General features: G+C 43.7%; 6 protein-coding genes across 6 annotated transcripts; 3 read left to right on the forward strand and 3 right to left on the reverse strand.

Annotated features, from left to right (window-relative positions):
• Positions 1 to 21: 21 nt before the first annotated feature.
• On the reverse strand, positions 22 to 2,921 carry Ufl1 (UFM1 specific ligase 1). The gene is made up of 5 exons (XM_017150345.3): positions 2,754 to 2,921; positions 1,691 to 2,691; positions 1,161 to 1,632; positions 410 to 1,068; positions 22 to 350 (listed from the first exon to the last, which is right to left on the reverse strand). Exons 1-5 carry the CDS (start codon positions 2,828 to 2,830, stop codon positions 211 to 213), a joined length of 2,349 nt encoding a protein of 782 aa, XP_017005834.2. The 5' UTR covers positions 2,831 to 2,921; the 3' UTR covers positions 22 to 210.
• Positions 2,922 to 9,418: 6,497 nt separating this feature from the next.
• Positions 9,419 to 12,434, forward strand: LOC108063286 (uncharacterized). Its single transcript, XM_017150348.3, has 2 exons — positions 9,419 to 9,545; positions 11,533 to 12,434. The coding sequence occupies exon 2, from the start codon at positions 11,562 to 11,564 to the stop codon at positions 11,916 to 11,918; it is 357 nt and encodes a 118-aa protein (XP_017005837.1). The 5' UTR covers positions 9,419 to 9,545; positions 11,533 to 11,561; the 3' UTR covers positions 11,919 to 12,434.
• Positions 12,435 to 12,533: 99 nt separating this feature from the next.
• Ref1 (RNA and export factor binding protein 1) lies at positions 12,534 to 15,236 on the reverse strand. Its single transcript, XM_017150347.3, has 4 exons — positions 14,801 to 15,236; positions 14,077 to 14,278; positions 13,605 to 13,802; positions 12,534 to 13,073 (listed from the first exon to the last, which is right to left on the reverse strand). The coding sequence occupies exons 1-4, from the start codon at positions 15,044 to 15,046 to the stop codon at positions 12,913 to 12,915; spliced, it is 807 nt and encodes a 268-aa protein (XP_017005836.2). The 5' UTR covers positions 15,047 to 15,236; the 3' UTR covers positions 12,534 to 12,912.
• Positions 15,237 to 15,662: 426 nt separating this feature from the next.
• Dpck (Dephospho-CoA kinase) lies at positions 15,663 to 16,750 on the forward strand. Its single transcript, XM_017150342.3, has 3 exons — positions 15,663 to 15,870; positions 15,955 to 16,246; positions 16,334 to 16,750. Exons 1-3 carry the CDS (start codon positions 15,759 to 15,761, stop codon positions 16,638 to 16,640), a joined length of 711 nt encoding a protein of 236 aa, XP_017005831.2. The 5' UTR covers positions 15,663 to 15,758; the 3' UTR covers positions 16,641 to 16,750.
• On the reverse strand, positions 16,720 to 19,529 carry Tailor (tailor). Its single transcript, XM_017150340.3, has 8 exons — positions 19,312 to 19,529; positions 18,827 to 18,964; positions 18,346 to 18,775; positions 17,851 to 18,182; positions 17,656 to 17,791; positions 17,421 to 17,597; positions 17,161 to 17,362; positions 16,720 to 17,101 (listed from the first exon to the last, which is right to left on the reverse strand). Exons 1-8 carry the CDS (start codon positions 19,408 to 19,410, stop codon positions 16,900 to 16,902), a joined length of 1,716 nt encoding a protein of 571 aa, XP_017005829.2. The 5' UTR covers positions 19,411 to 19,529; the 3' UTR covers positions 16,720 to 16,899.
• Positions 19,530 to 19,783: 254 nt separating this feature from the next.
• alphaTub84B (alpha-Tubulin at 84B) lies at positions 19,784 to 22,063 on the forward strand. The gene is made up of 2 exons (XM_017150341.3): positions 19,784 to 19,943; positions 20,458 to 22,063. The coding sequence occupies exons 1-2, from the start codon at positions 19,941 to 19,943 to the stop codon at positions 21,805 to 21,807; spliced, it is 1,353 nt and encodes a 450-aa protein (XP_017005830.1). The 5' UTR covers positions 19,784 to 19,940; the 3' UTR covers positions 21,808 to 22,063.
• The last annotated feature ends 4,324 nt before the right edge of the window (positions 22,064 to 26,387 follow it).

The following is a 26,387-nucleotide window of genomic DNA, read 5'->3' on the forward strand; positions in this document are numbered from 1 at the left end:
GAAAGTGATAAAGTTTGGAACTCTGTTTAAGGCTCATCGTTTTGTATCTTTACTGATTGTATTTAGGCGACTCTCATGCATAGCAATAATAAAAACAATTTATAAACTATGAAAATGTAACAATTTCAAAATCTATTACGGACCAGAACCAATTTTAATAAAGATATAGCTAAATGCTTTGGGAAGCAAGCAGGCAAGGCGGGAGCCTCCTCAATCAGCCTTAGAAACCGAAGCGCGTGTAAAATTCTGCGCCAACTCGACGACTTCCGTTTGCATAGCTTGCAGTTGTTCGTGGGCGGTCTTTGACTCGATGCTGTCCGGTGTTGCCTGAAGAACTTGTAGGACCAAATCTGATACGAATGCAAAGTATTTAGTAAAGAACCGCATTTCATTAGCTATAGCAACTCACCGTGATATCGGAGCAGCAAGGCGTTCTGCGGCTCGTTCAGAGATCCGCGAATGTGCTGCAGGATGGCAGACACGAATTTTCCGGACGCATGTAAAATGTTACCACTGATCGTAGTAAAAAGAATCAATGCGGCCAGATGCAGCAGCAGTGCCGGCTCCTGACACTCGAGCAGCTGTTCCTGCAGTTTCTTCTTGTGGTCTGCGATCAGCAGGCGATCCTTCTTCTTGTCCACCTTCTTGATGATCATACTACAGTTCTTAAGCACCGCTTCCGTGGCTAGTTCAAAATCGTCAATGGTCTTGTTCAGGGCCTTGTTTTGTTCCAGCAATGCAGCGCGGTACTGGGCATCGCAATCCTGAGCCAGCTTATTGCGCTGGTCCACATTTAGGTTGGTATTCTTCACAGTCAGATTGCACTCGCTGGCCACGTACAGTGAAAGTTCGTTGCAAATGTCATTGCCCAAGGATTTGAGCAGGTATTTAACCAACTGGGTTTGCGTGTCCTGGGGAAAGAGCTTCAAACCCTTCTCGTAAAGCCGTATGTCTATCAGCAGCGTATTTATTCTATCCTGAATAGCAGCATGGGTCTGTCGGCGATTTGTCTGCGGTGTAGCTTCGAACAACTCCTGGGCTCGAGCCAAAGCTGTCTGATTAAATTGGCTATAGTGAGAAAATATTATGAATTTATAATAACTTTGGTTTGTACTTTGTGCTTTTGCTTTAAACGTTTTAATTCAATATGCTTTACTTACTTCGTATACAGAGCGGCAATAGATCTCGACAAATGCTCCAAACCCTCCTCCTCCAGGCTGGCAGTGATCAGTTTAACAATGTCGGCTGTCTTGACCAGTTCCAAAGGCTTCACTGCCTTCTTGTTTCCTCCACCGCCCCCTCGAGAACCTTGCTGCACCTCATCCTCATCATCACTATCGTTTTGAGCCGCAGCCTTGCCTCGTTGGTGCTTCTTTGTGGACTTTGTCTTGGTCTCGCGCCCTTGAGCTCCGCCTCCTGCTTTGCCAGAGGAAGCCTTCTTCCTTCGCTCGTCGCGCTTGTCCACCTTGCCATCCTCTTCAAGCTCTTGGGTCGAAACGTTTCCCTTCTGGGCCAGCGTCTTCTCCACGATGTACTGCTGGTAGACGCCGCTGTCGATCGCCACCTTTGCCTGAGCCTCTGCCAATGCCTGACACGGCTGAACCAGCTGAGCGAGATACGGTTGCGAGAATACTGGAGGTATAATAAGAAGTATTAAAGTCCATATTTAGAACTCCAGTGAAGTACTCACCGATGCTGTCCAGGTAAACAAAGTTGCTGGGATTGCTATGCTTTTGGGCCATGATAGCGCCGAAAACCTCCTCGATGTCCTCCTCCGACAGGTTGGAAGGAAGGATGGTGGACAGATCCAGGTACTGCTTGGTGGCACTGCACTCGTTCAGCGCCGTGACCACAGTGAGCTCTACAAGTCGAGCGCCCAGGGCCACGCGCTTGAGAAATAGGAACTCTTCGCTGGGGAACTGCTTGCGGATGTAGGCCTTGGCGTCCGAAATGCCCAGCTTTTGGATGGCGTCGTACTCAAGGAAGCTGTTCTGCTTGTAGAAGGAGTTCACCCAGTCGGCCTGCGTCTTGGCGTAAATGTGAGGCACATACTGGGAGTTGGCCAGTTTGGAGGTCACCTGGCCGGCTGGCGAAATCTCGTCCAGCAACGAGTGGAAGATCTTCTCCTGCACTCCGATCTGCTGCAGGATAACAGCCACGTTCGTGGGCCTGGTAATGGCAGTCAGTGCTCCACGAATCTTTGCCTTGCAACGCTGGATGTAGGCCTGCGTGAAAAACACTCGCGGATTGGTGGCATCCTGGCGACCCTTGATGATTTTGCCCAAGTGCTTTTCCACCACGTCGTGTTGCAGGAAGTCCGACGGCAGGTCGAACTGGGAAGCCAGTTCCGATATGGAAATCTCGCCCCGAAGTGCCAGCTTCTCGTTGATCTCCTGGGCAATGTGTCCGATGTAGTCCTCGTCGATGAGCTGTCCCAGGACCAGGTGTATGCTCGGATTCTCCGCCGCTATCCGCTCGGCCAAGCCCACGATTCGGGACAAGTCCACATTGAGGGTTTTGCTGACCTCCACCAAGTTAGCACGACCTCCGTTCACATACAACTCGTCCTGGATCTCGCGCTCCAGGTGGTCCGGGGTGATGTACTCCTTGCCATCGTTGGTGAACACCACCTCCAGCATCTGCTTCTCCAGCAGCAGCGTGACGATCTCGACGCAGTTTCGCTCCGAGAGCCTTAAAAGATGGTGATGAAAGTGATTAGATGGGAAGGGTGTGCGTTTGCAGGCGAAACTCACTTCTGCAGCGTCGACGTGAGCTGCGCCTTTTGGAAGTCGGCCGCCAAGCGCTTGATCTCGTCCCAGTCACTGCCCATCTTTGTTATCAATCGGTGATACGGAGATATGAAAATTAGACTGATTGCACCTGAATCTGAAAAACATGAAACGTCAACAAAAGTCCAGCGTTGGGAATAACCTTTCAAAGCGCCATTGCGGCCGAAAGGGGAACCAGGCATTTGGTAAGTATTTATTTGGTATTTCTTTTTATTCAAAAATATCGATATCTTGATATCAACGTTCGTATTATATTCGCCCTGATATCGATATCATTTAAACAATATTGAGCGCGAAAAAAATTAAAACAAGAAAGGAAGCTACCTTCGGCCAGCCGAAGCTTATATACCCTTGCAGATAAAGTAATGCTCACTCGGTGCTATTCCAGGGATTCCAGATTTAGCGTTTCTATTTTTGAATTTTGTTTTTAAAGAGTCAAGAATTAAAACGCCCACTTCCTACAAAGTAACAATGAATTTTCTTATATATCTTTCAATATTCCTATGGGAGCCTTAAGATATAGTGGTCCTATTCGGCTCGCTCCGACATATGTACTACCTGCAATAGAAAGAAGACTTTCGGGAAAGTTTCATCGCGATATCTTTAAAACTGAGAGACTAGTTCGCATAGAAACGGACAGACGGACAGACGGACATGGCTAGATCGACTCGTCTAGTGATGCTGATCAAGAATATATATACTTTATGTGGTCGGAAACGTCTCCTTCACTGCGTTGCAAACATCTGACTGAAATTATAATACCATCTACAAGGGTATAAAAATCTCTAAAGATTATAAAATGAAAGACCGATTTTTAAGGGGATACGACCACAGCCCAAACCGTAAGAGCTAGAGTAGCCAAATTTTTTCACAGTATTTCATTGGGGGCGTAGGCGCCCACTAAGGTCCGACATGTCTCCCCAGTGGCCCCAAACAGCTCCAATATCCATATTTAGAGCAAAAAACCATTAGATGTACTTAAGCTTAACTTTTAAATGGTTGGAATTTCGAAATTTTGATTTTGCAGAATTTTTGGTCTTGAAAAGGCCTAATTAGAAATCTACAAGAAATTTCGATATCCCCCATAATTTGGGGGCTACATTTAAAAATAACTTTTTGATTTTAAAAATCTAAGCCGCTGCTCCGATCGAGATGATTTTTCGGTAAATGGTTATTCTATGGCCCAAATGCTTAAGTTTAATTTTGCAAGTTTTTATCATTTTTATACCCTTGCAGAGGGTATTATGATTTCAGTCAGAAGTTTGCAACGCAGTGAAGGAGACGTTTCCGACCCCATAAAGTATATATATTCTTGATCAGCATCACAAGACGAGTCGATCTAGCCATGTCCGTCTGTCCGTCTGTCCGTCTGTCCGTCTGTCTGTTTCTACGCAAACTAGTCTCTCAGTTTTTGAGCTATCGGGACAAAACTTTCGCAAAAGTCTTCTTTCTATTGCAGGTAGTATATATGTCGGAGCCGACCGGATCGGACAACTATATCTTATAGCTCCCTTAGGAACAATCGGAAAAAAAAACTTTAAAAAATTGTAGCTTCGGTGTTTTTTGAAATATTACCTTCTACTTTTGGGGATGTTATTTTTTTTAAATATTTCTGAATTTCGAATTAATTTTTTAAAAAATCGGACTACTATATCATATAACTGCCATAGGAACGATCGGAAAATTAATGGAAAAGTAATAGGAAATAAATTCAAGCTTCTTTGGTTTTTATTGTATTATCTTCTACTCTAGGATATGACTCTTTTTAAATATTTCCGAATTTCAATTTTAAGTTAATCAAAATCGGACGACTATATCATATAGCTGCCATAGGAACGATCGGAAAATTAATGGAAAAGTAATAGGAAATAAATTCTAGCTTCTTTGGTTTTTATTGTATTATCTTCTACTCTAGGATATGACTCTTTTTAAATATTTCCGAATTTCAATTTTAATTTGATCAAAATCGGACGACTATATCATATAGCTGCCATAGGAACGATCGAAAATTAATGAGAAATATTAGAAAATTGAACATTTTTGCGATTTGTTAATTAATAGGAATGATCTGCAAGGGTATATAAGCTTCGGCTGGCCGAAGCTAGCTTCCTTTCTTGTTTCTTTTAACACTAATATTTACATATTAATAAAAAAAATGTATTCCATTTTTTTTTAACTCATGAATAATTATATTTTGATAAAAATGATTTTTAAGTTTTTTAAATAACCATAAATAATTTATAAATATTAATATTATTCAATAAATATTTAAGAGCAAAATTAAATGAACAACTAAAAGGAATAACCAGATGAGAGCCAGATAAATTTTTAGTAAAAATAGGAGAACAAAATGTGAATAGACTTTGTACAGCGCCTCACGTGATTCTTCCGTGGCGCAGCTAGTAGAGTGCTTGACTACAAACTGCGAGGCGAGCGGTTAGCGGTTCGATTCCCGGGTGCGGCGACCAAGATGTGTTTTTCTCAAAATAGTAAGTTATTGGGTTTTTATATTTATAATTTTTAATTTGTACACTCATTTCAGTTATTATTACAGTTCCAATTTGAAACCACCCATGTGGTCAATTAAAGGAAATTCAAATAAGGTGACAAACAAGAACGAAAAAAAAACAACACTAAGGGGCTGTCCATATATTACGTAATCACAATTTCGTCGATTTTTGACCCCCCCCCCATGTAATCAATTCTTCATACAAAAAAAAAAAATTTGCACTATGGTTAACATTTGGGGGACCCCCCCCCCCCCCCCTTCCTAGATGATTACGTAATATATGGACAGCCTTTAAGACTGTGGCGTCACAAAAAACCGTATTTCTATTTTCTAGAAAACCTGTATTTCTAAATTCTAAGAAATATTTTTTTAACTTTTTAGTAAAAAATGTTTAAATTAGTCTATTTTTTTTTTGACTTTTAGAAAAAACGTCTTTGATTTTAAAAACCTACTTTCTTTAATATAGACAAAATCGCCAGTAAAGCCAATTCATAGGCGAATTTCTAAAACCAAGGGCGATTTCAGTCGATTTTTTTTTGGGAGTAGTAATATTATAAAATGAACATTTCGGCGTCCGTCTCCTCGACGTCGTGCTCCCAATCCTGGGCATCCCGTCCCAGATGGCCCAGCAGATGCTCCAGGTGATGAATTCTGTGGCCACTGGCCACGGAATAGTGGATCTGAGGAAGCAGATGAGGGATCTCATGGACGACCCGAAGCCGTTTTATCTGCATATCGACGAGCTCTTCGCCCCCGAGGTGTGTAATATCTCGAGGCGAGGCTAATGTATATAGCTATCCTGACCCGACCCCCGACCATTGTTCTAGATTTGCAGCACACCCAAGATCGGATGGAAGTGCAATACCTTCGCCATCCAGTCCGTAGACGGCCTGTACTTCCAGGTCGTCTACGTGGACGATGTGGCCGCCAATAGCTCGGAGCGTTGCAAGTTCCACTTCGAGGCTATCATGGAAAGGTTAGACAAATACAACTTGTCCCGTTACATGGTGGCGTTTGTGTCCGACGGAAATCCGATGAACAGTTTCTCCCTGGGCAGATGGACGGTGTCCCACTTGTGGGACATAACCCACTTGCTGGATTGGTTCCCGGATACCCACGGAGTGCGGAACCGGACCTTGGAGTGGGCGTACGACGTTCGATTTGGGCGGTCGACCTTCCATGAGGCTTTCGCCGACATCAGACGGAGCCTCGAGGAGGAGGTGGATGCCATGAACGCTCGCTCCAGCTCCGGCGTGGTGCTAGAAGAGAGCCTGCGCCACCTGCACTACATGGAGTCTGCGGTTGAGAGATTTTTCGCCTCCAGTGGAGTTGACAAGTTTGACCCTAGATTCATGTCGAACAACACTCTGGAGCAAATAGGAAAAAAATGGAAAACCCTTATAAACTCAATGATGGCTCTAAACGGTCCCCTGGACGCAGACACCTTGACCGAGGAGGGTTGGGAGTTCTATCCACGAGTTTATGCACTGCTCGCCTACGTCGAGGGGTACCGCGGACACAGCGTTTCCTGAGCATTAGTCTTTTTTCAAATTGGATATGGAGGAACCCCAAGTCGAAGTTGTGTTGGAATAGGTTAACCATATTATCCAGGAGTTTATGGAGAGGGCGCAATACCAACAAAATTTCAGCGATTTTCTGAATATAACCGTTATTGTACATTTTTCTTTCTAATAAAATCATCCATTAAATATTTGGAATTAATTCCGTTTATACTAAACAGAAAATGTACCAATTTTCGCGATAATGGAGCTTCATGGCCAACCCATTGGCGAGCATTATAGTGATCCAAGCCATCGCGGGCAACAGGCAGTAGCCATTTTTAAGTCGAAATCATCCAAGCTGGCTGGAAGTCTATTGCCGTCTTGGTCGAGGCAGTCCGGATTATTGGTGGAGGTGGCTTACGCGCTGGTGATCCACTGCATCGACACAGCGAAGCAAAGGAGAGCCAATTTCCAGACTGGACGAGCTGTTGCTCAGATTTTGGGAGGGCCATGACAACGTTGAAAAATACATACAAAATATTGTTAACCATTTATTTGGTTGGTCAACGTCTAAATAAAATTTTATATTATACAAAAAAAAAAAAACAAAATATTGTTATTATTGTCCAATTTAATATACATATTCCGCCCACCTGCACCGCAGTGGCAGACTGCGGGCAGATGCAGATCTGTCAACAAAAGTCAAGTGTCACCACAACGTGGCTTTCTACTTTTGTTTGTGGTTAGCATGGTCTCACTAAAAATACCAGATACCAAATTATAGAAAAATACCAAATTTATATCGATCTGGCAACGCCCTCTATCGTTATTTCACTAGTGATTTATCGAACGAGGGCGATGCCAGACCGCTAAAAATGCCCTCCACGTGGCCGAATAGAGAGAGAAAGAGAAAGGAGACTGATAAAGGAGCAGAACAAAGGAGAGAGATTGGTGCTACCAGACCAAACAAAAACGGAGAGATGGAAGCTACCAGACCAGAAAGAATGATGGCGCCCTAATTCAAAATTGACATTTTTTAGCTATAATATATATTAAGAGATTCTTGTAAAATGAAATTATGTTTATATATTGCATGCAAAGATTCCTATTTAAATGAAATAAAAAACGTAATATTTAATTGAATATATATTATATGAATATATATTATATTATATAATAATTTAACGAATGAAAAGCACAGAATCTAGCTATTTTTCGTGGTATCTCCAGAAAACATTCTCCTCCATCTATTCTTATTCGCCAAATTACAGTCACCGTTTATCGTCATGGACTTAAAAAGCCTGTGCCTAAAAAGAAAAGTCCTCAACATAAAGCTGGAGGGGCCCAGCTTAAGCTGAAGAAGGCCCAGCTTAAGGTTAAAATGCTTAAGCTTGAAATGCGAAGGCTTGATCTGGAGATAGAGGGGAAAATCATGGGCGGTAGCTGCGGCTCCAAGAATGTAGGTCTTATGGACGGAACCGGGACAAGTGGCTCCAAGGTAGCTCCTTTGGCAGTCAGCCCCTTCCATTTTGACGAGGACTTCAAGGTAGCTCCTCTGGACGGAACCGGGACAAATAGCAGCGGCTCCAAGGTAGCTCCTTTGACAGTCGCCTCCATCAAAGAGTCACCGGCCCAGATAGCTCCTGCCAAACTCTCAGGAAAAGTAGTGAAAAAAATGCTTTAGAGATTAAAAAACGGAACACGAGGCAATTTACTACCGAAAATACATTTTACTCTGTGCATTTCTACAATGCTATTTCAGGAAAGGAACTTTGGCGTGGCAGGTAGATAATACTTTTATTTTCTTTTGTTACTATCAACTATACTAGGAGACCGGAAATTGAAATTGATCCAAGCCATCGCGGGCAACAGGACGTTGCCATTTTTAAGTCGATATGATCCAAGCTGGCTGGAAGTCTATTGCCGTCTTGGTCGAGGCAGTCCGGATTATTGGTGGAGGTGGCTTACCCGCTGGCGATCCACTGCTTCGACACAGCAAAGCAAAGGAGAGCCAATTTCCAGGCTGGAGGAACTGTTGTTCAAATTTTGGGAGGACTATGACAGCGTTTAAAAGGTACATATTTTTTTTTTTATTAATTCATCGCGTGGATGAACAGCTTGTTGGTCTTAAAAGGTACATACAAAATATTGTTATTATTGTCTAATTTAATATACATACGTATTATATTGCAGATCACAGGGAAATATTTCGCTCACCTGCACCGAAGTGGCAGACTGCGGGCAGATCCAGATCTGTCAACAAAAGTCCAGTGTCACCACAACGTGGTTTTCTACTTTTGTTTGTGGTTAGCATGGTCTCACTAAAAATACTAGGCAAGGCAGCATGGTCTCACTAAAATGTACGCAGGGTTAGCCGAGACGCGAACCGTACCCTGCGTACATTTTGGTGTGACCATATTCCCATGGTATGTGTCTCCGCTAACCCTGCGTACATTTTAGTGAGACCATCAAGTAACATTTCTGTTAGAGAATAACATTTCAAAGCGCCTTCGCGGCCGAAAGGGGAACCAGTGAGCGCTGACAATTGGTAAGTATTTATTTGGTATTTATTTGTATTCAAAAATACCGATGCATGGATATTTTGATGTTTTTTTCAGATCCCACCTAGCCACACTGTCACATTTTTGAAAATCAACGTTCGTCGGCAGTCGCGTCGTTTTCCACAGCAATTTCCGTTAGTTAGAGCTTGACAAGCTTCGAAAAGCGAGATCCGGATTTTTCAAGGTAAGCGCGACTTGTGATCTTCTCGAGGGGTTGGACCCACTGATAGTTGGCCCATCCCAGGGGCCGTAATAAATCAATACTTCAGACCAGCAATTTTCACTTGTGTCATGGAATTTCGTACCCCAAGCGCAAGCGCTGTCTGTGTGTGTGTGTGTGCAGCTGCTTTTGAATTTTATTTAGCACAGCTGCCATATGCATTAAAAATAACACATCCTCTGTGGAAGTGGAGGATTGCCTGTTTCTGCTGCTTAGGGCCCCCCTCTCTGGCGGAGTCTCTTGGCGGCCCTCCTTTTTGGCGGCCATGTTGGTCGTGTTTTGTGTGTTTCGCTTTAGTCGGGCGATATTGCATGCACCTAAAAAAACTAGCTGGAAGCAGTTTGAACCGAATTTCAGTAGCCTGCTCTCAAAGTTGTTTTTTCTTTCTGCTCTGCCAGTTTCCGTGTGCATCGCCGTTTTAAGTCTAATCGAAGATACATTTTAAGTAGGTCTCTGCCGAAACTGGATTCCGTCTAATGTGTTTTGGCCATGTTTACTTAGTCAACAAGTCGGCGAGGCGAGGGGCCCACCATTTCGAGTTATGTCCAGATTGCTCATTACTCATAATTTCAGCACAAACACACGGGCACAGTTAATGTGATTTGCTCCTGTACGTGTGTTTGTGTCAGCCGGCATAGCCCTATGGAAGCAAAAACAACAAGTACAGTGGAAAGGGAACACGGCAATCAGTCGATGTTATTGCTTTTCTGCACAGCGAGAAAAGAGGTCCATATTTTAAGTTCAAAAAATACACAGCATTTTTTATTGAGAAAATTAGTAATAAAGATAAAAAGTTTTATTTATTTAAATATGAAAACGTTGAGTAAAGTTGTAAGTACTTTTAAAATCGTTTCTCCAGTGTACTCTAGTGTTTTGCTTTGCCCAGGTGGAAAGCGCTCAACTATGGGAATCGGAATCGCTACAGAGCCGTCTAATCTAAAGATCTTTGACTCGCTGCGGTCATTCACTTTGCTTTGTTTTCCCATGCCCCAACAAAATTGCCAGTGTGTGGGGCCTGTGTTTTTTGTTGTTGCCAACAGCCACCCCAAATGCGATACGCCCCGGGGGAAGTTGGGCGTAAAGTGCCTCCCCCAGCGGATGACGCATCATTACAAATGCTTTACAGCACTTGCTGCAGATGTCATCGCCTGTTCGGCGACCTCTTTTTCGCCATGAGCGAAGCATAAATAGATGGAAAACACTACACAGTCACAGTGAGAAAGTTATAAATATGCTAGAAAAAATTCAGAAAATCTCTTATGTTGGATAGGAATAATTGGGAAAATACACCATAAAACGATTTGAGATGGATGCTAAATCACTATTATTAGTCAAACGACAACGGCCTTTAAAGATTGGGCCATTAATTAAATTAACATCTAATAGCATTTGCTTTAAATTACTTTTGCAATAATTAGTAATTATGAATAGGAAACTCATTTTACTGTAAGCAAATCAATAAAATGCTTTAAGTGGCCCTAATCAATTTACTAACAAATAACTCATAATTAGGCATATTCACATAATCATCCATTTTTGTGGTGATCAAACTATAGTTAACACTAGATTTTTTCCCTAAAAAAGTAGATTTCAAGCCCACTGTGCGAATACTTGACACCAAAACGGAGAAATGAACAACGCCAAAAACAACAACGACAGCCACAAAACGCGCAATTACAGTTAACGGCAAAGTTAAAAAGTTAAAGAGAACGCAAGCAGCAAAAACAGATAGAGGAAAGCGATGAATTTCTGTGTGTAGAGAAACTATTGAGAGGGGGCAGAAGGGCAGAACGAAAGGTCTCATTTTCACTCCACTCCACAAAGAGTTTCCCCAGTGGGGCGATGTCGGATGACGGGCGTCACATCCGCAAGTGGCGAGACTGAATTTGTATTCTAGGGTACTCGTATTTCCGACCGCATCTGATTCACTTTTCATTGTTATGCATTGCAGCCACTGAAACCACAACCAGCAGCGACAAAATGACATCCACCGAGCTGAAAATTGGCCTTACCTCCAGCGCCCGTCCCTCCAGCCGCGTGCTGAAGCCCCCGGGAGGCGGACACACCAACATCTTCTCGGAGCCTGACGTGAACGTTCCCGCTCCTCGAGCCAAGTACAACCAACAGAACTCCTCGAACCTCAACGCCTGCATGGGCTCCACCGATCCCAACAAGGTGGTGGAGAAGATTCGCGAAGAGGTGACCACCCAGAAGGAGGAATCCAAGTCCGCCCCGCCCAGCCAGCCGAAGGAGCCGGCGAACAAGCAAGCGGCCACGAACGGAGAGGCTCGGGGCCGAGTCCCACCTGGCGGATTCTCGTCGGGCGGATTCTGGTAGAGGGAGGAGTGTGCCCGGGAGCAGAAGCAGCTGCCAAGCATTTAATGACTCACCATCACATCCTCAGACCGACATAAAAACATAATCCTATAAATATAACTCGCTTATAACATACTTATACACACATATTTAGAGGCGCATTACCTATATTAACCTGCTGATCAGCCGGAGAAGGAAAACTCCGATTATACTTTGCAAAGCAGCACTCCGACTCGTTCTTCCTTTCGTCGTTTCATTTTCATCCCTCTCACATATGTCCTATCGTCTAAGTAAAAAGTTTAACATGTCTAACGCAATTGTTGAAATTAAGTAACTCGTGATTCCGCCCCACAAACATGGATTATATGGATTGACTTTGCTAAACTACCACCTACTACCGAAGCCTAATTTAGCATTTGTACTTAAATACTTAAAGTGTCCAATCGAAACTACTTATAGTCTGTACAATTTGTCCAAAAAGAAGATCCCTTTATAACCATCGATGTATTATTCAAAAATAAAACATTTAATTATAAATTATCGGTCTTTTATTTATGCAAGTTGGTGGAGATTCTTCAGAGTCCGCCTAGTAGCTAAACAATACTCCTAACTTAGTGAGTCAGTGAAGACAACTCGTTTTGGTCACGAAATTAATTCTAGTATTTATTACACTTCAGTTTAGAATTACAAGTGTCCATTAATTCATCGTCGAACTTTTTAAAGCGTATTACTATTTATAATAAATACAGCATCAAATGTATTTCAGTTACTCGACTTATCCCAACAGCCGCCAAATTGATATAATTAACAATTAAATGGATACATGCGCAAATGGGATATAATTCTTGATGTTTGAACTTCTCAAAGTGATCCTATTTAAAACAGTTCCTTGGCGCGGCGTTGTCGATCCGGATGCGTTTCTTTACCATGCGAAGAGTGTCAATATGGTAGGCTTAAGACTAGGGATTGTGTTTTTCTTGTATTCTTTGTTAGACTAATTCAGACTATTGGCTATTTAGATCTTCATGTCGTTGATGTAGGAGTCCAGTTCGGCGTCCAGCTCCTCGGCAGTGGGTGGAGCCTTGCGCTCCCGTCGCTGGCCGCCGCCTGCCGCCGGTTTGCCTCCAACGGGACGTTTGAAGCTGCCACGACGCGGAGCGCCACCAGCTTGGCCACCTAAAAAACAGTTCGGAATGGCAGTGTAAGGATTGGAACAAGGGATTGCCGTCAGGGACCGTAATCATAATCATTCTTGGTTCCATTGCAGAAACAATTGTTTGAAAGCTGAGCTTTTTGGTCTGCAAGCATTCGCACAAATCTTTCAACTGAACTATTAACATATTTTACATTTATAATACTGATTAATGAAAACAAAAGTTTGAGTAAATACACAAATATTTGCAACAAAAAGGCATAACAATAAATTTAGTGTCACGATGGTGATGACTCAGTCAAGACAAGGAAGAATTTTGTCCAGAAAAATATATTTACAAAGATAAAACCAGTTGGTAAAACCAAAAATTAAAAACCAAACTAAAATTTAGAAACGGACTGTTATCGATATAAATAGGCATTTAAAAATCTTTGTGGAAGTGCATAGATCCAAAAATGATCTAGAATGGTTTTTTATGAATGATGTTTGAGGTAAAAAAAAAGAACGAATATGGGCATTATTCACGGTCCCTGATGAAAGATTCGGATACGCACCACCACGCTTGAATGGAGCTGATGCGCCGCCACCCACGCGACGCTTGACGTCGGTGGAGGCTACGGGACGGGTCAAAGCGGCCACGTCTGAGACGGCCAGCTGAATGGTCATAGGGCGTCCGTCCAAGGGCACGCCATGGTACTGCTTGATGGCCTTCATGGCATCGGCGCGACGCTCGAATATTACGTCAGCGGTGCCTGCAAAGGAAAAAGGAAAACATTGAATAGTGTTTTGTCCAAATTTAAAAGATCTATTGAAAGTGCAAAATATTTTATTTATTTATTATTTCATAATTATTCCGTTTCGCTGGCCTATATTAATTGCATTATGTTTTTTTGGTTAGGTAATAATGATAATGTCCTATAACCTACATAAGATTTAAATTTACAACCACATGTATTTGTAACACTTATGAAACACAATCAACTTGTCTCCTAGAGGACAGGTAGCTAGAAAAGCCCCCAAACTTACCCAACGAGCGACCGGAACGATCATAGTGCACCGCCGCCTTCTTCATCGGCCCGAAATCGTTGAAGAGCTCCTTGATGTCCGTGTTGGAGACGCCGTAGTCCAGGTTGCCGACGATTAGGCGGGTGGGCCCAGATCCTCCACCGACGGCTCCCCTCTTCGGTCCGTCGTACATATCGTGCTTCCAAGCGCTGTTCACATCGCCCTAGAGGGTAGTATTAGGTAGAAGGTAGATGGAGATGGGTATGTCTGTTGTTGGATCGAACGCGAGGCGTATCAACTATATGTATTTGGCGGGAGTAGCCGTGGCAGTAGCAGTTGCATCGTATCCTAGCCCCAAGAGGACAGCCATACCGAGCGGAGACACTAGAAATGCTTGTTAACTGGATAGGGTTCACGAGGAAAACGTGAGGCGAGAGGGAAAATAAGTTAAGACACAGGTTTCGTATTCGTATTTTGGTAGTCTGTAAGAACGGGGTTAAGGGAACTTGAGGCTTGGCTTGGGCTCGAAGAATTGTTCCGTCCGTGGGAAGGCGGCGCAGGGTGGCCATTTTGATTTTGATTTCTATTTTGCTTCGCTTCCTTGTACTTTTACTTCTACTGTTGTACTCGTGTGTGTGGGTCATGGCTCGCAAGGCACTTGCTTGGCAATATTGTCCTGGTGAACTGAACACAGGGATATTCTGCTGCGGCTGCTCCGTTTGGCCATTGAAACGCATTGAATTACCCGTGGGAACTTTGCCTTCTGGATAGCGCCACTAGCCACTCCTCCTCGGGGGCCCTTGAGCGTGCTTCCCGGCTTCCTGGGCGATCCGCTGGCATTGGCGCCACCGCGACGGGCTCCAGCCGCAAAACGCTGCTGGCCACCCGGTCGCCTGGCTCCACCTGGTCCTCCGCGGGCGGCCTGCGGCTTTTTTGCCGAGCGAGTTGACTTGATGATGTCGTCGAGGCTCATTTCAATTTTGTCCACCATCTTGTTAATTTCGTGCTTTTCTGCCGTGTGTGGAGATCTTTGGAGTTGGATGGAAAGAATGGATAGCTGCTGGCTACCGAAAGTCGCGTTGAGAGTTGGGTTCGGTTAAAGGAGCGCGTGGAAATTTCACAAAACTCTGCAAAACGACGCACGAAAAATTACACAGTCGCCATCTTGGATACGGAAAAAAGTATTGAAAAACGATGTGCGTCAAGGTAGCGTCGAAAGGCAGCCTATGGAATTGAAACAACGGAATCGGGTATATGGAACGATTTTTATTTTTAAAAAAAGGGAAACATTTAATATTAATATTAGCATAAAGCATCACAATTTGTATGTGTTTTGTGTGCTTTTTAAAGATATTTTCATGTTTTCCCTTAAATAAATTGCAGCCGATTCCATGTAAAGAAAGAAATTATATGGCTTATTCGGTTAATATAATAATTTTTTGACTCGGTATGTACAAAATTTTTGTAGTTTTGTTGCCAGTTAACGACTTAAATAATAAATATGTATATTTACAAAGTTAACACAAATATTTCAAAACAGCTTTGACCCTAAACGCCCACTGTGCATATAGATTTTAGTGATTTTAACAACGGTATTTTTAGATGGAAATGGCTTGGTCACACTAAAAAGTTGAAAAAAAAAACGAAGAATAACGATAAAAAACATTCCTACCCTACCCAAACTGATTTAACTTCCGAAAATAATGTTTATTGTGGCAGTAACTGGTGGCATAGCCACGGGAAAAAGCACCATCAGCAAGGTGTTCGAACGCCAGGGCATTCCAGTCATCGACGCCGACAAAATCGCCAGGGAGAGTGAGTTCAAAAAGTTGAGCACATCCGCTTTGTGCTCCGTAATTAACGACCATTTCCGCTAATTGTCCGTACTCAATCGCGCAGTTGTGGAACCAGGTCAGCCGTGCTGGCGGCAGATTCGGGAGGTCTTCGGGGACGCAGTCCTGCTGCCCAGCAAGGAGATTAACCGCGCCGTGCTTGGCAAGATGATCTTCGAGGACAAGGAGCTGCGCGGAAAGCTGAACAAGATCACCCATCCGACCATACACCGCAAGATCTTCTGGCAGGTGTGCAAGCTGCTGGTCACGGGTCATGCGTGGATCGTCCTTGACCTGCCGCTGCTCTTTGAGACGGGTGTCCTGATGGACTTTATACACAAGATCGTTTGTGTGTCGTGGTAGGGTGGATTCCATTCGGGAACATATGTTTCAGCTTTTAATAATATTATAATATTATCCTCATTTTGTTAATCTCCATATTCCAGCGACTCTGACAAGCAGCTGGAGCGATTAATAGCCCGCAATGAGCTCTCCGAGTCCGAGGCGCGGCATCGCGTCGACTCGCAAATGCCGCTGGACAAGAAGTGCGAGAAGTCTCACTTCGTCATCGACAATAACGGCAGCGTGGAGGAGGCGGAAAACTCGGCCATGGGCATTTACAACATGATGCGCGACTCCAAGCAGCACTGGCTCAACCGCATCAGCTTCCTGGGCCTGTTCCTAATCGTGGGCTTCACAATATACATGCTGCTGAAGATGTTCAACCGGTTGCCAGAGTCCTGGCAGATGTAGTCCGTTTGAACGTGTGCCATTTGACGCTACCTTATGTGTTAATGCAATTGAAACCAAACCAATTATACAATTTAAACGCTTGTTAGTGAAATATACAAAAGTCACTTATACTTTGTGTATTGTATACTGTCGAGACGTGCTAAACGTCTAAAATTTACAGCCGGACGAAACCTGAATGGGTCTCTCGCACACACAAAGCAAAAACCTATCAAACCAGCGACGGAAGTGCTTGAGATTGGATGGAGGGATGATCGGGGGATTAAGAGCTGCGCTGGCGCCAATTGGTAGACGGTTCGTCCAGCAGTTCAGCTGTCTGCTGGCAGTAGTCCACAAACGTTTGCAGTCCATATTTGGTCACCGCTTTGGTCACATTGTGGTTGAGCTGTATAGGATCCTGGACGACCATCGGTTTTCGTAGCTGGAGCGAGCACTCAGGATTCTCCATCACATACGCTGAATACCTAAACGGGGGCACAGACTATCATAAAAACGGTTCCCTTTTCAAAATAATTAATTTTACCTAATAGGCAGTGTCTTCTCAAACTTTTGTATTTCCGCATCAGGCTGACCGAAATATGGGCAGACCAAGAAGTGCTCATAGTCAAAGTTGGCAAAGTACGCAAAGAAGGACCGAAGATAGCCCTTTACCACGGGGACAGTCACATTTACTTGCTGCAGTCCCAGCTCGCTAGGCGATTTCTGCGCGAAGTTAACAACCCACGCTGTAATGAGAAACAAATCTTGTGAATTCCCCTAAAATAGGCACACTGATAAACTTACGCCCCACGAGCACGCCCTGATTGACGGACTCCTCCATTTGCAGCACGCCTATGGGTGGCAGCAGGTGCTGAAGCTGCAAGAAGTAGATGACCATCAGCGTAATGCTGTACGTCGTTATCTGTTCCGTCAGCTTGCAGCGCTCCAACCAGTTCTTAACATATATGCACATATATTGGGCTGCAACAAAACAAACACAAAGAGATAACGTGGACTTTGCTCAAGCGATTCTGCTTACTCAGTGGCTGTGATTCGAATATGTATTTCAGCAGATTTGTGTTGCAGAAGCCCAAACTGTTCAGGCAAATATCGCACTCGATGCCTGTGGGCAAATGGCAAGTCTTGATAATGGGAACACGGGCCTGCTCGATCACCTGCGCAAGAATTTACAGATTTTAATTAGGGAACTCTTTGTTTTTTGTGCATTCCTTACATTTATAATGCGCCAGTCGTCGCTGCCGCAGAAGAACTTTCGCATCGCCCGCAGTTTGTTGATGGTCGTGTTGGAAGCGCGGTGTTCGAACGTATGAAAGGTGTTGCCGATATCCACAAAGACATCCAGATCCGAGGAACGTGACCCTATGCCAGTAATGCGCGAGCCAAACTTGTAGACGCGCAGCTGTTGCTTGGGAAAGCCCGGAGTTAGAAGATTGCACAGGTCCTGTTCGATGATGTCGTACTCGGGAATCACCTTCAGCTTGTCCGCTATGGGGTATTTGTCTTTGAACACATTCGTGATCTCGCCCACAATCATTGCCTTGGCCTCTGAAATATACAGAATGTTTAGAGATGAATAAGTTGGCTAACCGTTCAGTTTATCAATGCCGTTTTGGTCTAGGTGTTTAGTGGCTTCTGTCGCATTCAACGTTAATATTATGGTAAAGGTCGGACGAATTTAAAACCCTTTCTAAATGAAATATAGACCTACTCTTGGGCAACTGCACAGTCATCTGCTGACGGGCCTTCACCGCTGCCTTCCTCTCCTGCTTGGACTGGTGAGCCTGCTGTGGCTGGACTGGCTGATTGTTGGGATTGGGGTTGGGATGCTGCTCCGAAAGGTGGGCCACCGCCTTGGCAATGCTGGTGCCCACGATGCGGTTGTTACAGGCAGTGCAGTTGAATGTGCGCTTGATGGTCTGCAGTTCCTTGGGCTGGACAAAGGCCACACCCTCACCCGGGGCGGCCTTCTCCTGGGGCAGGACGTAGGTGGGATTCCTGTCCATGTAGTTCTCGATGCCCACCATAATGCGCTCCAGCAGCTTGGCCAGGTGCGGATCCAGCTGCGGCGGATTGGCCTTCTGATTCACCGAGTTCAGGGTCTCGAGGAAAAAGTTGGCATCCATGGTCAGCGGATTCATCTGCAAAAATACCTCAGTTTTAGGCCGGAAATCGCAATTCACCGTACTCACGTAAAGCAGTTTGTTTGGCGGCTCCTTCTCGGCCATCGTCTTGTTTTTCTTCTTGGCCTTCTTTGAGGGGGCGGATATGTTGGGGGCGGTTATGGTCGGCGCGGGGGCAGGCGCTTTTAGGGGGGCGGGGCCGGGCAGCTGAAAGGCGAACGGAATACGTGAACTTTCTGCAACTCGCCTTTGTTTGGCTGCGCTGCCAATAAAAATGTTGATTCGAATTATCGAACCAGCTGATTTTCGTAGGGTAGCCACCTACGTCGAAGCTTGCCGGCTGTTTGGGCTTGTGGGTGTGCGTGCGCTTGGCTGACCAACAAAATCACATTGCGGTACATATGCATAAGTATATATGTGCATTTGTTGCGCGGATCCGGTTTAATATAAATAAATCAACTCTGAAGGCTCAAGTACTCCCGAATAAAAGTTCCCGCCACTTTAACGGTTCTTGTGAAATAGCCAGCAATCGGTGAAGGTCAGCTTTTACTCACACTGGTTCTCCGCCGATTAAGCGACTCGTAGTACTGCCTTTCTGCACTGCAAGATGCAGCCTTCTCCAACCAAAAAGAATCGCCGGCTTCGACTCGCATTGTGCCTGGGAAACTGCTTCCGGTTTTCCCGCTTCAAATGATTAACGGCAACAAGCTCGCTAGCGTTAAAAACAGCGCTGAAAACACGTAAATCGCAGCCGCAAAGTGTGACCGCAAGACGAAAACAATTAGGGACGGTACAAACGGTCTGGGCTTAGCCGCGTCACCCTCCGCAGATGTTAGTGAGACCGTTCGCAAACGGTTATGCCAACCGGTAGGGCCAGCAAAGTTCTCCTCCATGGTTCGAGACAGCGGTAGTTCGGCCAGAGAGCAGAGTGACCAGCTCCCGTCGCCTCCCTTACGCGAGCCATCGATTTTGCGGCCTCTTAATCGCTCCGTGCCAGCCCTGGCTCCGACGCCTATATAAAGCAGCCCGCGCCCGAGTTTTCATATCCGTTTTACGTTTGTCAAGCCTCATAGCCGGCAATTCGAACGTATACGCTCTCAGAGTCAGACCTCGAAATCGTAGCTCTACACATTTCTGTGAATTTTCCTTGTCGCGTGTGAAAAACCTCCACTAAAAACTCAATATGGTGAGTACATTGTAGTGAAAAAAAGCGTAGAAAGTAACGAGGGCAAAATTTAATGGGCTACAAAGGCGACGCGTCTCGTTTTTTCGTCAAAATGGCGGCCGGTCTTTGCATGTTTTTTCTCTAAAAGTGATGACGTCAGTTTTTTTCGCAAAGAGAAACGCCGTGGAAAGCTATACAAAATTGACATAAAATAAGGGGAGCAAAGTGAAAATCTGAAATTGTCAAGCCGAGGAAACCACGGTCAATTAAAAAATGAAAAGAAAAACAATTATTTTTCGCTTAAACATCGAGCGGCTGACGCATAACTGTAGTTTTTATAGAGTCCAAGAGAAAATGGCGACAAAGTAAAATTCCGGCATCGGCAGAGTAGAGCAAAAACGAAAAAATTCTGTATACCATATAGCTATCTCACTCGCGCACAGGGCCGGCTCAAGTTGGGTGCGGTTCTGCGACAATCGATTTTCTTGGGGCGTGTAACTAACCATTATCTCCCTCCCCTTCCTCTCGCCCACAGCGTGAATGTATCTCTATCCATGTCGGCCAGGCTGGTGTCCAGATTGGAAACGCCTGCTGGGAGCTGTACTGCCTGGAGCACGGCATCCAGCCCGACGGTCAGATGCCCTCCGACAAGACCGTGGGCGGAGGTGATGACTCGTTCAACACCTTCTTCAGCGAGACCGGAGCCGGCAAGCACGTGCCCCGTGCCGTGTTCGTCGATCTGGAGCCCACTGTGGTGGACGAGGTCCGTACCGGAACCTACCGCCAGCTGTTCCACCCCGAGCAGCTCATCACCGGCAAGGAGGACGCGGCCAACAACTACGCCCGTGGCCACTACACCATCGGCAAGGAGATCGTCGATCTGGTTCTGGACAGGATCCGCAAGCTGGCCGACCAGTGCACCGGTCTGCAGGGCTTCCTCATCTTCCACTCGTTCGGTGGAGGCACTGGCTCTGGATTCACCTCGCTGCTGATGGAGCGCCTCTCCGTGGACTACGGCAAGAAGTCCAAGCTGGAGTTCGCCATCTACCCGGCTCCCCAGGTCTCCACTGCGGTCGTCGAGCCCTACAACTCGATCCTGACCACGCACACCACCCTGGAGCACTCTGACTGCGCCTTCATGGTTGACAACGAGGCTATCTACGATATCTGCCGTCGCAACCTGGACATTGAGCGTCCCACGTACACCAACCTAAACCGTCTGATTGGCCAGATCGTGTCGTCGATCACCGCCTCTCTGCGATTCGATGGTGCCCTGAACGTGGATCTGACCGAGTTCCAGACCAACTTGGTGCCCTACCCCCGTATCCACTTCCCTCTGGTCACCTACGCCCCGGTCATCTCCGCCGAGAAGGCCTACCACGAGCAGCTGTCGGTGGCCGAGATCACCAACGCCTGCTTCGAGCCGGCCAACCAGATGGTCAAGTGCGATCCCCGTCACGGCAAGTACATGGCCTGCTGCATGCTGTACCGCGGTGATGTGGTGCCCAAGGACGTGAACGCCGCCATTGCCACCATCAAGACCAAGCGCACCATCCAGTTCGTCGACTGGTGCCCCACTGGCTTCAAGGTCGGCATCAACTACCAGCCACCCACCGTGGTGCCTGGCGGAGATCTGGCCAAGGTGCAGCGTGCCGTGTGCATGTTGTCCAACACCACGGCCATCGCCGAGGCCTGGGCCCGTCTGGATCACAAGTTCGATCTGATGTACGCCAAGCGTGCCTTCGTCCACTGGTACGTGGGTGAGGGTATGGAGGAGGGTGAGTTCTCCGAGGCCCGCGAGGATCTGGCTGCCCTGGAGAAGGACTACGAGGAGGTCGGCATGGACTCCGGAGACGGCGAGGGCGAGGGTGCTGAGGAGTACTAAGCGTAGCGCCGCTCCAACGCTCGGTGGGAGCGTCATTGGTGGGCGGGGCAACCGTCGAAATCAGTGTCTACGCTTCCAATCGCAACAAAAAATTCACTGCAACACTGTAAAGCGTACGAAGACAAAAAGATGTAACAAGAACCAGATAGTATTTTATCCACAAAGACACGTATAGCAAAAAAGCCAAGCTAACTCGGCGATAAGTTGTGTACAAGAATAAAATCGGCCCGACACAGTGTTGACAGCAAAAAGAAAATTCCAGTTCGTTTTTCCTTGGTTTTTTGGTTTCCTTTCCCAGCGATCATCCGTTCCAGTGTGAAAGGAGGGGTCATTGTACGGAGTTTTAGTTGCGGGAAAGCAGAGCAGCCGCTCTCTTGGTCTATAATTAGCGCTTTCTATTTTCCCCCGATTCGGGCCACTGCTGCGCTTTCCGCCTGCTGTTTGTGGCAAGTGCAGGCTGTACCAGGCAGTGTGGCATGCAATTTGGCTTTCCACTTTTCTGGTATCGATTCTCTAGCAGCGATGAGTCATCCCCCAGCATAATCGTTGCCAGCTCGGCAAAATGATGACTTCATTTCTTAACTGCCGACAAACATGCCACTGCGAATGTGAGTGTAGATATGTATGTGGGGTATAATACATACATTTACTTGTTTATACTGGGGGTCAGAATAATAGCACAAGTAAATAACTATTTTAGCTACATACGTTACTGAATTTATTCTATTTATTTCAAGATTTTTTATGTAGTAGTCAAAATTGGAGATAATGTATAATTTCAATTTATATTTATGCATACATATTTTTGTATTTGTAAGGTAATTTGTACATTTGTATGTCCTTATTTAAAGAAAAAAGGATATGGGTGTGGTTCAGGGTCTTCTTGTGAATTTGATGACGAGTGTTTTATGCGATATTCAAGTGACCGCTTTTGTACATACAGCTTACATTCATACGTACATATGTATGTACTTTGTTCCGGCCTTTTATGGGGGTTGATTTGCCTAAAACGAAATTGATGCCTAGGCAAACCGGATTGTTGTTGTGTTGTATAAGCCGCCTTCTCTGCCTGCGCCCAATGCGGTATTTTCAAGAAACAGACCGAAGAGGCAGCTGCATTTGCTATCGAGTTTCCAGAAATACCCAAAGAAGCAGGCAGAAAATGCAATGCAGGAGGCGGCCATCTGGCCTAAAAATATGTACACGAATGTACTGCAATGACAGGAAATGCACTAAAATTGTATATATACACATACATACATATGTAGCAAGGCATTTACCGGCAGAGACCGGCGCCCTTTATTGAGGTTATGTCTGATGTCATTTACTAGAAATGACTAATGTATCGAGCGAATCTTGCCTTTTAACTAGGTTAAATATAAAGTTTACTGAATAGCCCAGATGTATCCCAAATATGATACAATTTCCGCGTTAATTTCATCTTTTTAGACCAAAAATAAAAACAGTTGGCTTCATGAAATCAGAGCCAGCTGCAAACAGATTTGTATGGCGTTATGACTATATTTGTACATGGAAGGTGCCAAGCCAACGCATTTTTATAATGACGACACTTCGGAACCGGCTCACAGAGACTTTTTCAGACGGTTGTGGGAAGACTGAGTGGGAGGTGCGCTCCCAATCCCACTATCGAGCTTTGATTCATGAGCCCCCAAAACGCTCAAATGATTTCCACTAAAGAAATGTTTGATCAATAAAAAGACTTTGAAAATATAATGACACAGTCATGAATGCGTTTACTTGTTTTAGTCTAAAAAATGACTAATTTGATGCGATGTACAGTGGCTCCATCGCATAATCGGACACCTACTTTCATAAAATAAGCATGCAAAAAAAATGAATAAAATGGGTTAAATTCGTCGTTTTTTTTGCTTTTACTTATATACAATGCTAATATCTTCCAAAAACATAAACAAAAATTACATATATTCCACGAAAACACTTAGTTTTCCAACAAAAACAACAAAAAATCCGATTTTTAAGGTTCAACGAATAATCGGACACTCGCTAAATATGGTTATTTTTTATGGAACTTGCTGCAAACTTGGGGTTTTTGGCATTGAGATTACTTTGTAGTAGAAATTAAGAGAAGAAACCATCACTACACTGAAAAAAAAAGTTTAAATGGCTCCAAGGAAAGCCATTTTCTGTGAAACTTCGTCAGTTGATTGGAAAACTCAATTTCGAACTGAAAACTGTTCGGAAATTCACTGGATTGGTCGGAGAAGTCAAGTCTATTGTCCTGGACATTATAATGAGCTTCCGGGATACATTTTAAGATGACAATAGAGGCGGGAAAGGCCAATTCAAGATGTTAATGACGGCATAATTCCAAAGTACCTTAAGATTTTAAAGGATAACAAATATTTAAAAAATTATTGTTTAATGTAACTTCTGTGGTCTGAAAGTGTATTAAACAACCAACAAAATGAGATATCGTTAAAAAAAATCGGTTCACAACTTACCTAAAAAATGGACCAAACTATAACCAAACGGATAACTGCTTGGTCAAAAAGCAGGATTTCCATACAAATTTCAATAAAAACGAAGCTTTCAGCTTAACAAGAATGTTCTCGAACCCATCTTTTAGGTAAGTTGTGAACCGATTTTTATAAATGATACCTCATTTTGTTGGTTATTTAATACACTTCCAGACCAACGAAAGAAACATTAAACAATAATTTTTTAAATATTTTTTATCCCTTAAAATCTTAAGGTACTTTGGAATTACGCCGTCATTAACATCTTGATTTGGCCTTCCCCGCCTCTATTGTCAAATTAAAATGTATCCCGGAACTATATAATAATGTCCTGGACAATGGACTTGACTTCTCCGACCAACGCAGTGAATTTCCGTACAGTTTTCAGTTCGAAATTGAGTTTTCCAATCAACTGACGAAGTTTCACAGAAAATGGCTTTCCTTGGAGTCATTTCAACTTTTTTTTGCAGTGTAGTGATGGTTTCTTCTCTTAATTTCTATTACAAAGTAATCTCAATGCCAAAAACCCCAAGTTTGCAGCAAGTTCCATAAAAAATAACCATATTTAGCGAGTGTCCGATTATTCGTTGAACCTTAAAAATCGGATTTTTTGTTGTTTTTGTTGGAAAACTAAGTGTTTTCGTGGAAAATATGTAATTTTTGTTTATGTTTTTGGAAGATATTAGCATTATGTATAAGTAAAAGCAAAAAAAACGACGAATTTAAACCATTTTATTCATTTTTTTTGCATGTTTATTTTATGAAAGTAGGTGTCCGATTATGCGATGGAGCCACTGTATGTACTTGTCTTTTAAATTAATATAATCTGGAGGAAACCTTAAATATTTTTTCAAGTTAGTTGGCGAAAATGCTAGTAATTAGACTGTAAGTCCTAACCCGTTTGACCCTAATTTCTTCTTTGTTTTGTGATTATGGTTTTTAAATTTGTTTCTCAATTGGAAATATGTATGTATGTATGTACTTTTTTAAAAACGATAGATTTGTATCTCTAAAAAAACTAGAAAAGATTTCCTTAAATACAGTTTGTTACATTTTAAAAGTTTTAAATTAAAAGAAAAAATGTACAACTTTTTATTTTAATTTAGAAAATACATTTTTAATAATATCGCAGTCATAGGTTGCTCCCAAGAAAGGTTTTTCTGAAATCTTTATATTTTGTTGATATTGAATGTCAGCCGATGGATTCCATAGAAAAAGAGTGGCCGATTCCGCGAAATGTAAATTCTTAAGTCGATATGGGCACTTCCAAAATGTCGCTCGGGACATTTGCACACCTTTAAAGTTGAAAAAAAATTGTAAAACAATGGATTTTAATTTTAATTATGGGCTTTTCTTTTCACTCTTCCCAAGCTCTATTTTTGGTAAAAATCTTGATTTTGTACCACTTTTAGTTTTTAAGATATCGGTAAAAAACTGCCGTATTCGCTCGGGACAAAAATAGAAGTGGATTTCGGGGAAGTTCATACAACACCAGAAATTAGCGAATTCTGATGGAATATTTGAATGCGATTTTTTTTAGAATGTTGTTCAAACATGTCGCTGTGAAATGCTTTTGGTTTCACTCAAAAATTCTTTGCCGTTTTTTTTTTATGCAGTTTCAACCACATTCGCTCGGGACATGTCGCTCGGGACATTTTTTCCGACTGTTTTGTAAAGCGGATTTCTTTACCTCTATCTCTCAATTGCTGGATGTTTTGCTTTTAACTTAATAGTTTAGTTTGTGAATGAAGCATTCAGTACAGAAAAATGTCACATATTAGCACTCCTATAGGAAAAATTAACAATAGAAGACAGGTCCAAAAAATAACAAAAAAATAGCCAAAAACTGATTTTTGCGTATATTGGTGGGGTTTGTCATAAAAATGATCAAACTATACTCCAAATTTGTAGTTAAGCTCAGTATCCAACTAATTAGAAACTGATATCGGGGCAAAATCATGTGGAAATATGTTTTATTCAAGTTTCAAGGTTTTTGGCTTGGTGGACTTTTTTTTGGAAGTGCCCATATGTATTTTACATATGTATACATAGATTATACATTGGATTTGACATAAATATTTT

The sequence above is a fragment of the Drosophila takahashii genome, chromosome 3R (genome assembly GCF_030179915.1).
Source record: "Drosophila takahashii strain IR98-3 E-12201 chromosome 3R, DtakHiC1v2, whole genome shotgun sequence".
In the NCBI taxonomy this organism is placed as follows: Eukaryota; Metazoa; Arthropoda; class Insecta; order Diptera; family Drosophilidae; genus Drosophila; species Drosophila takahashii.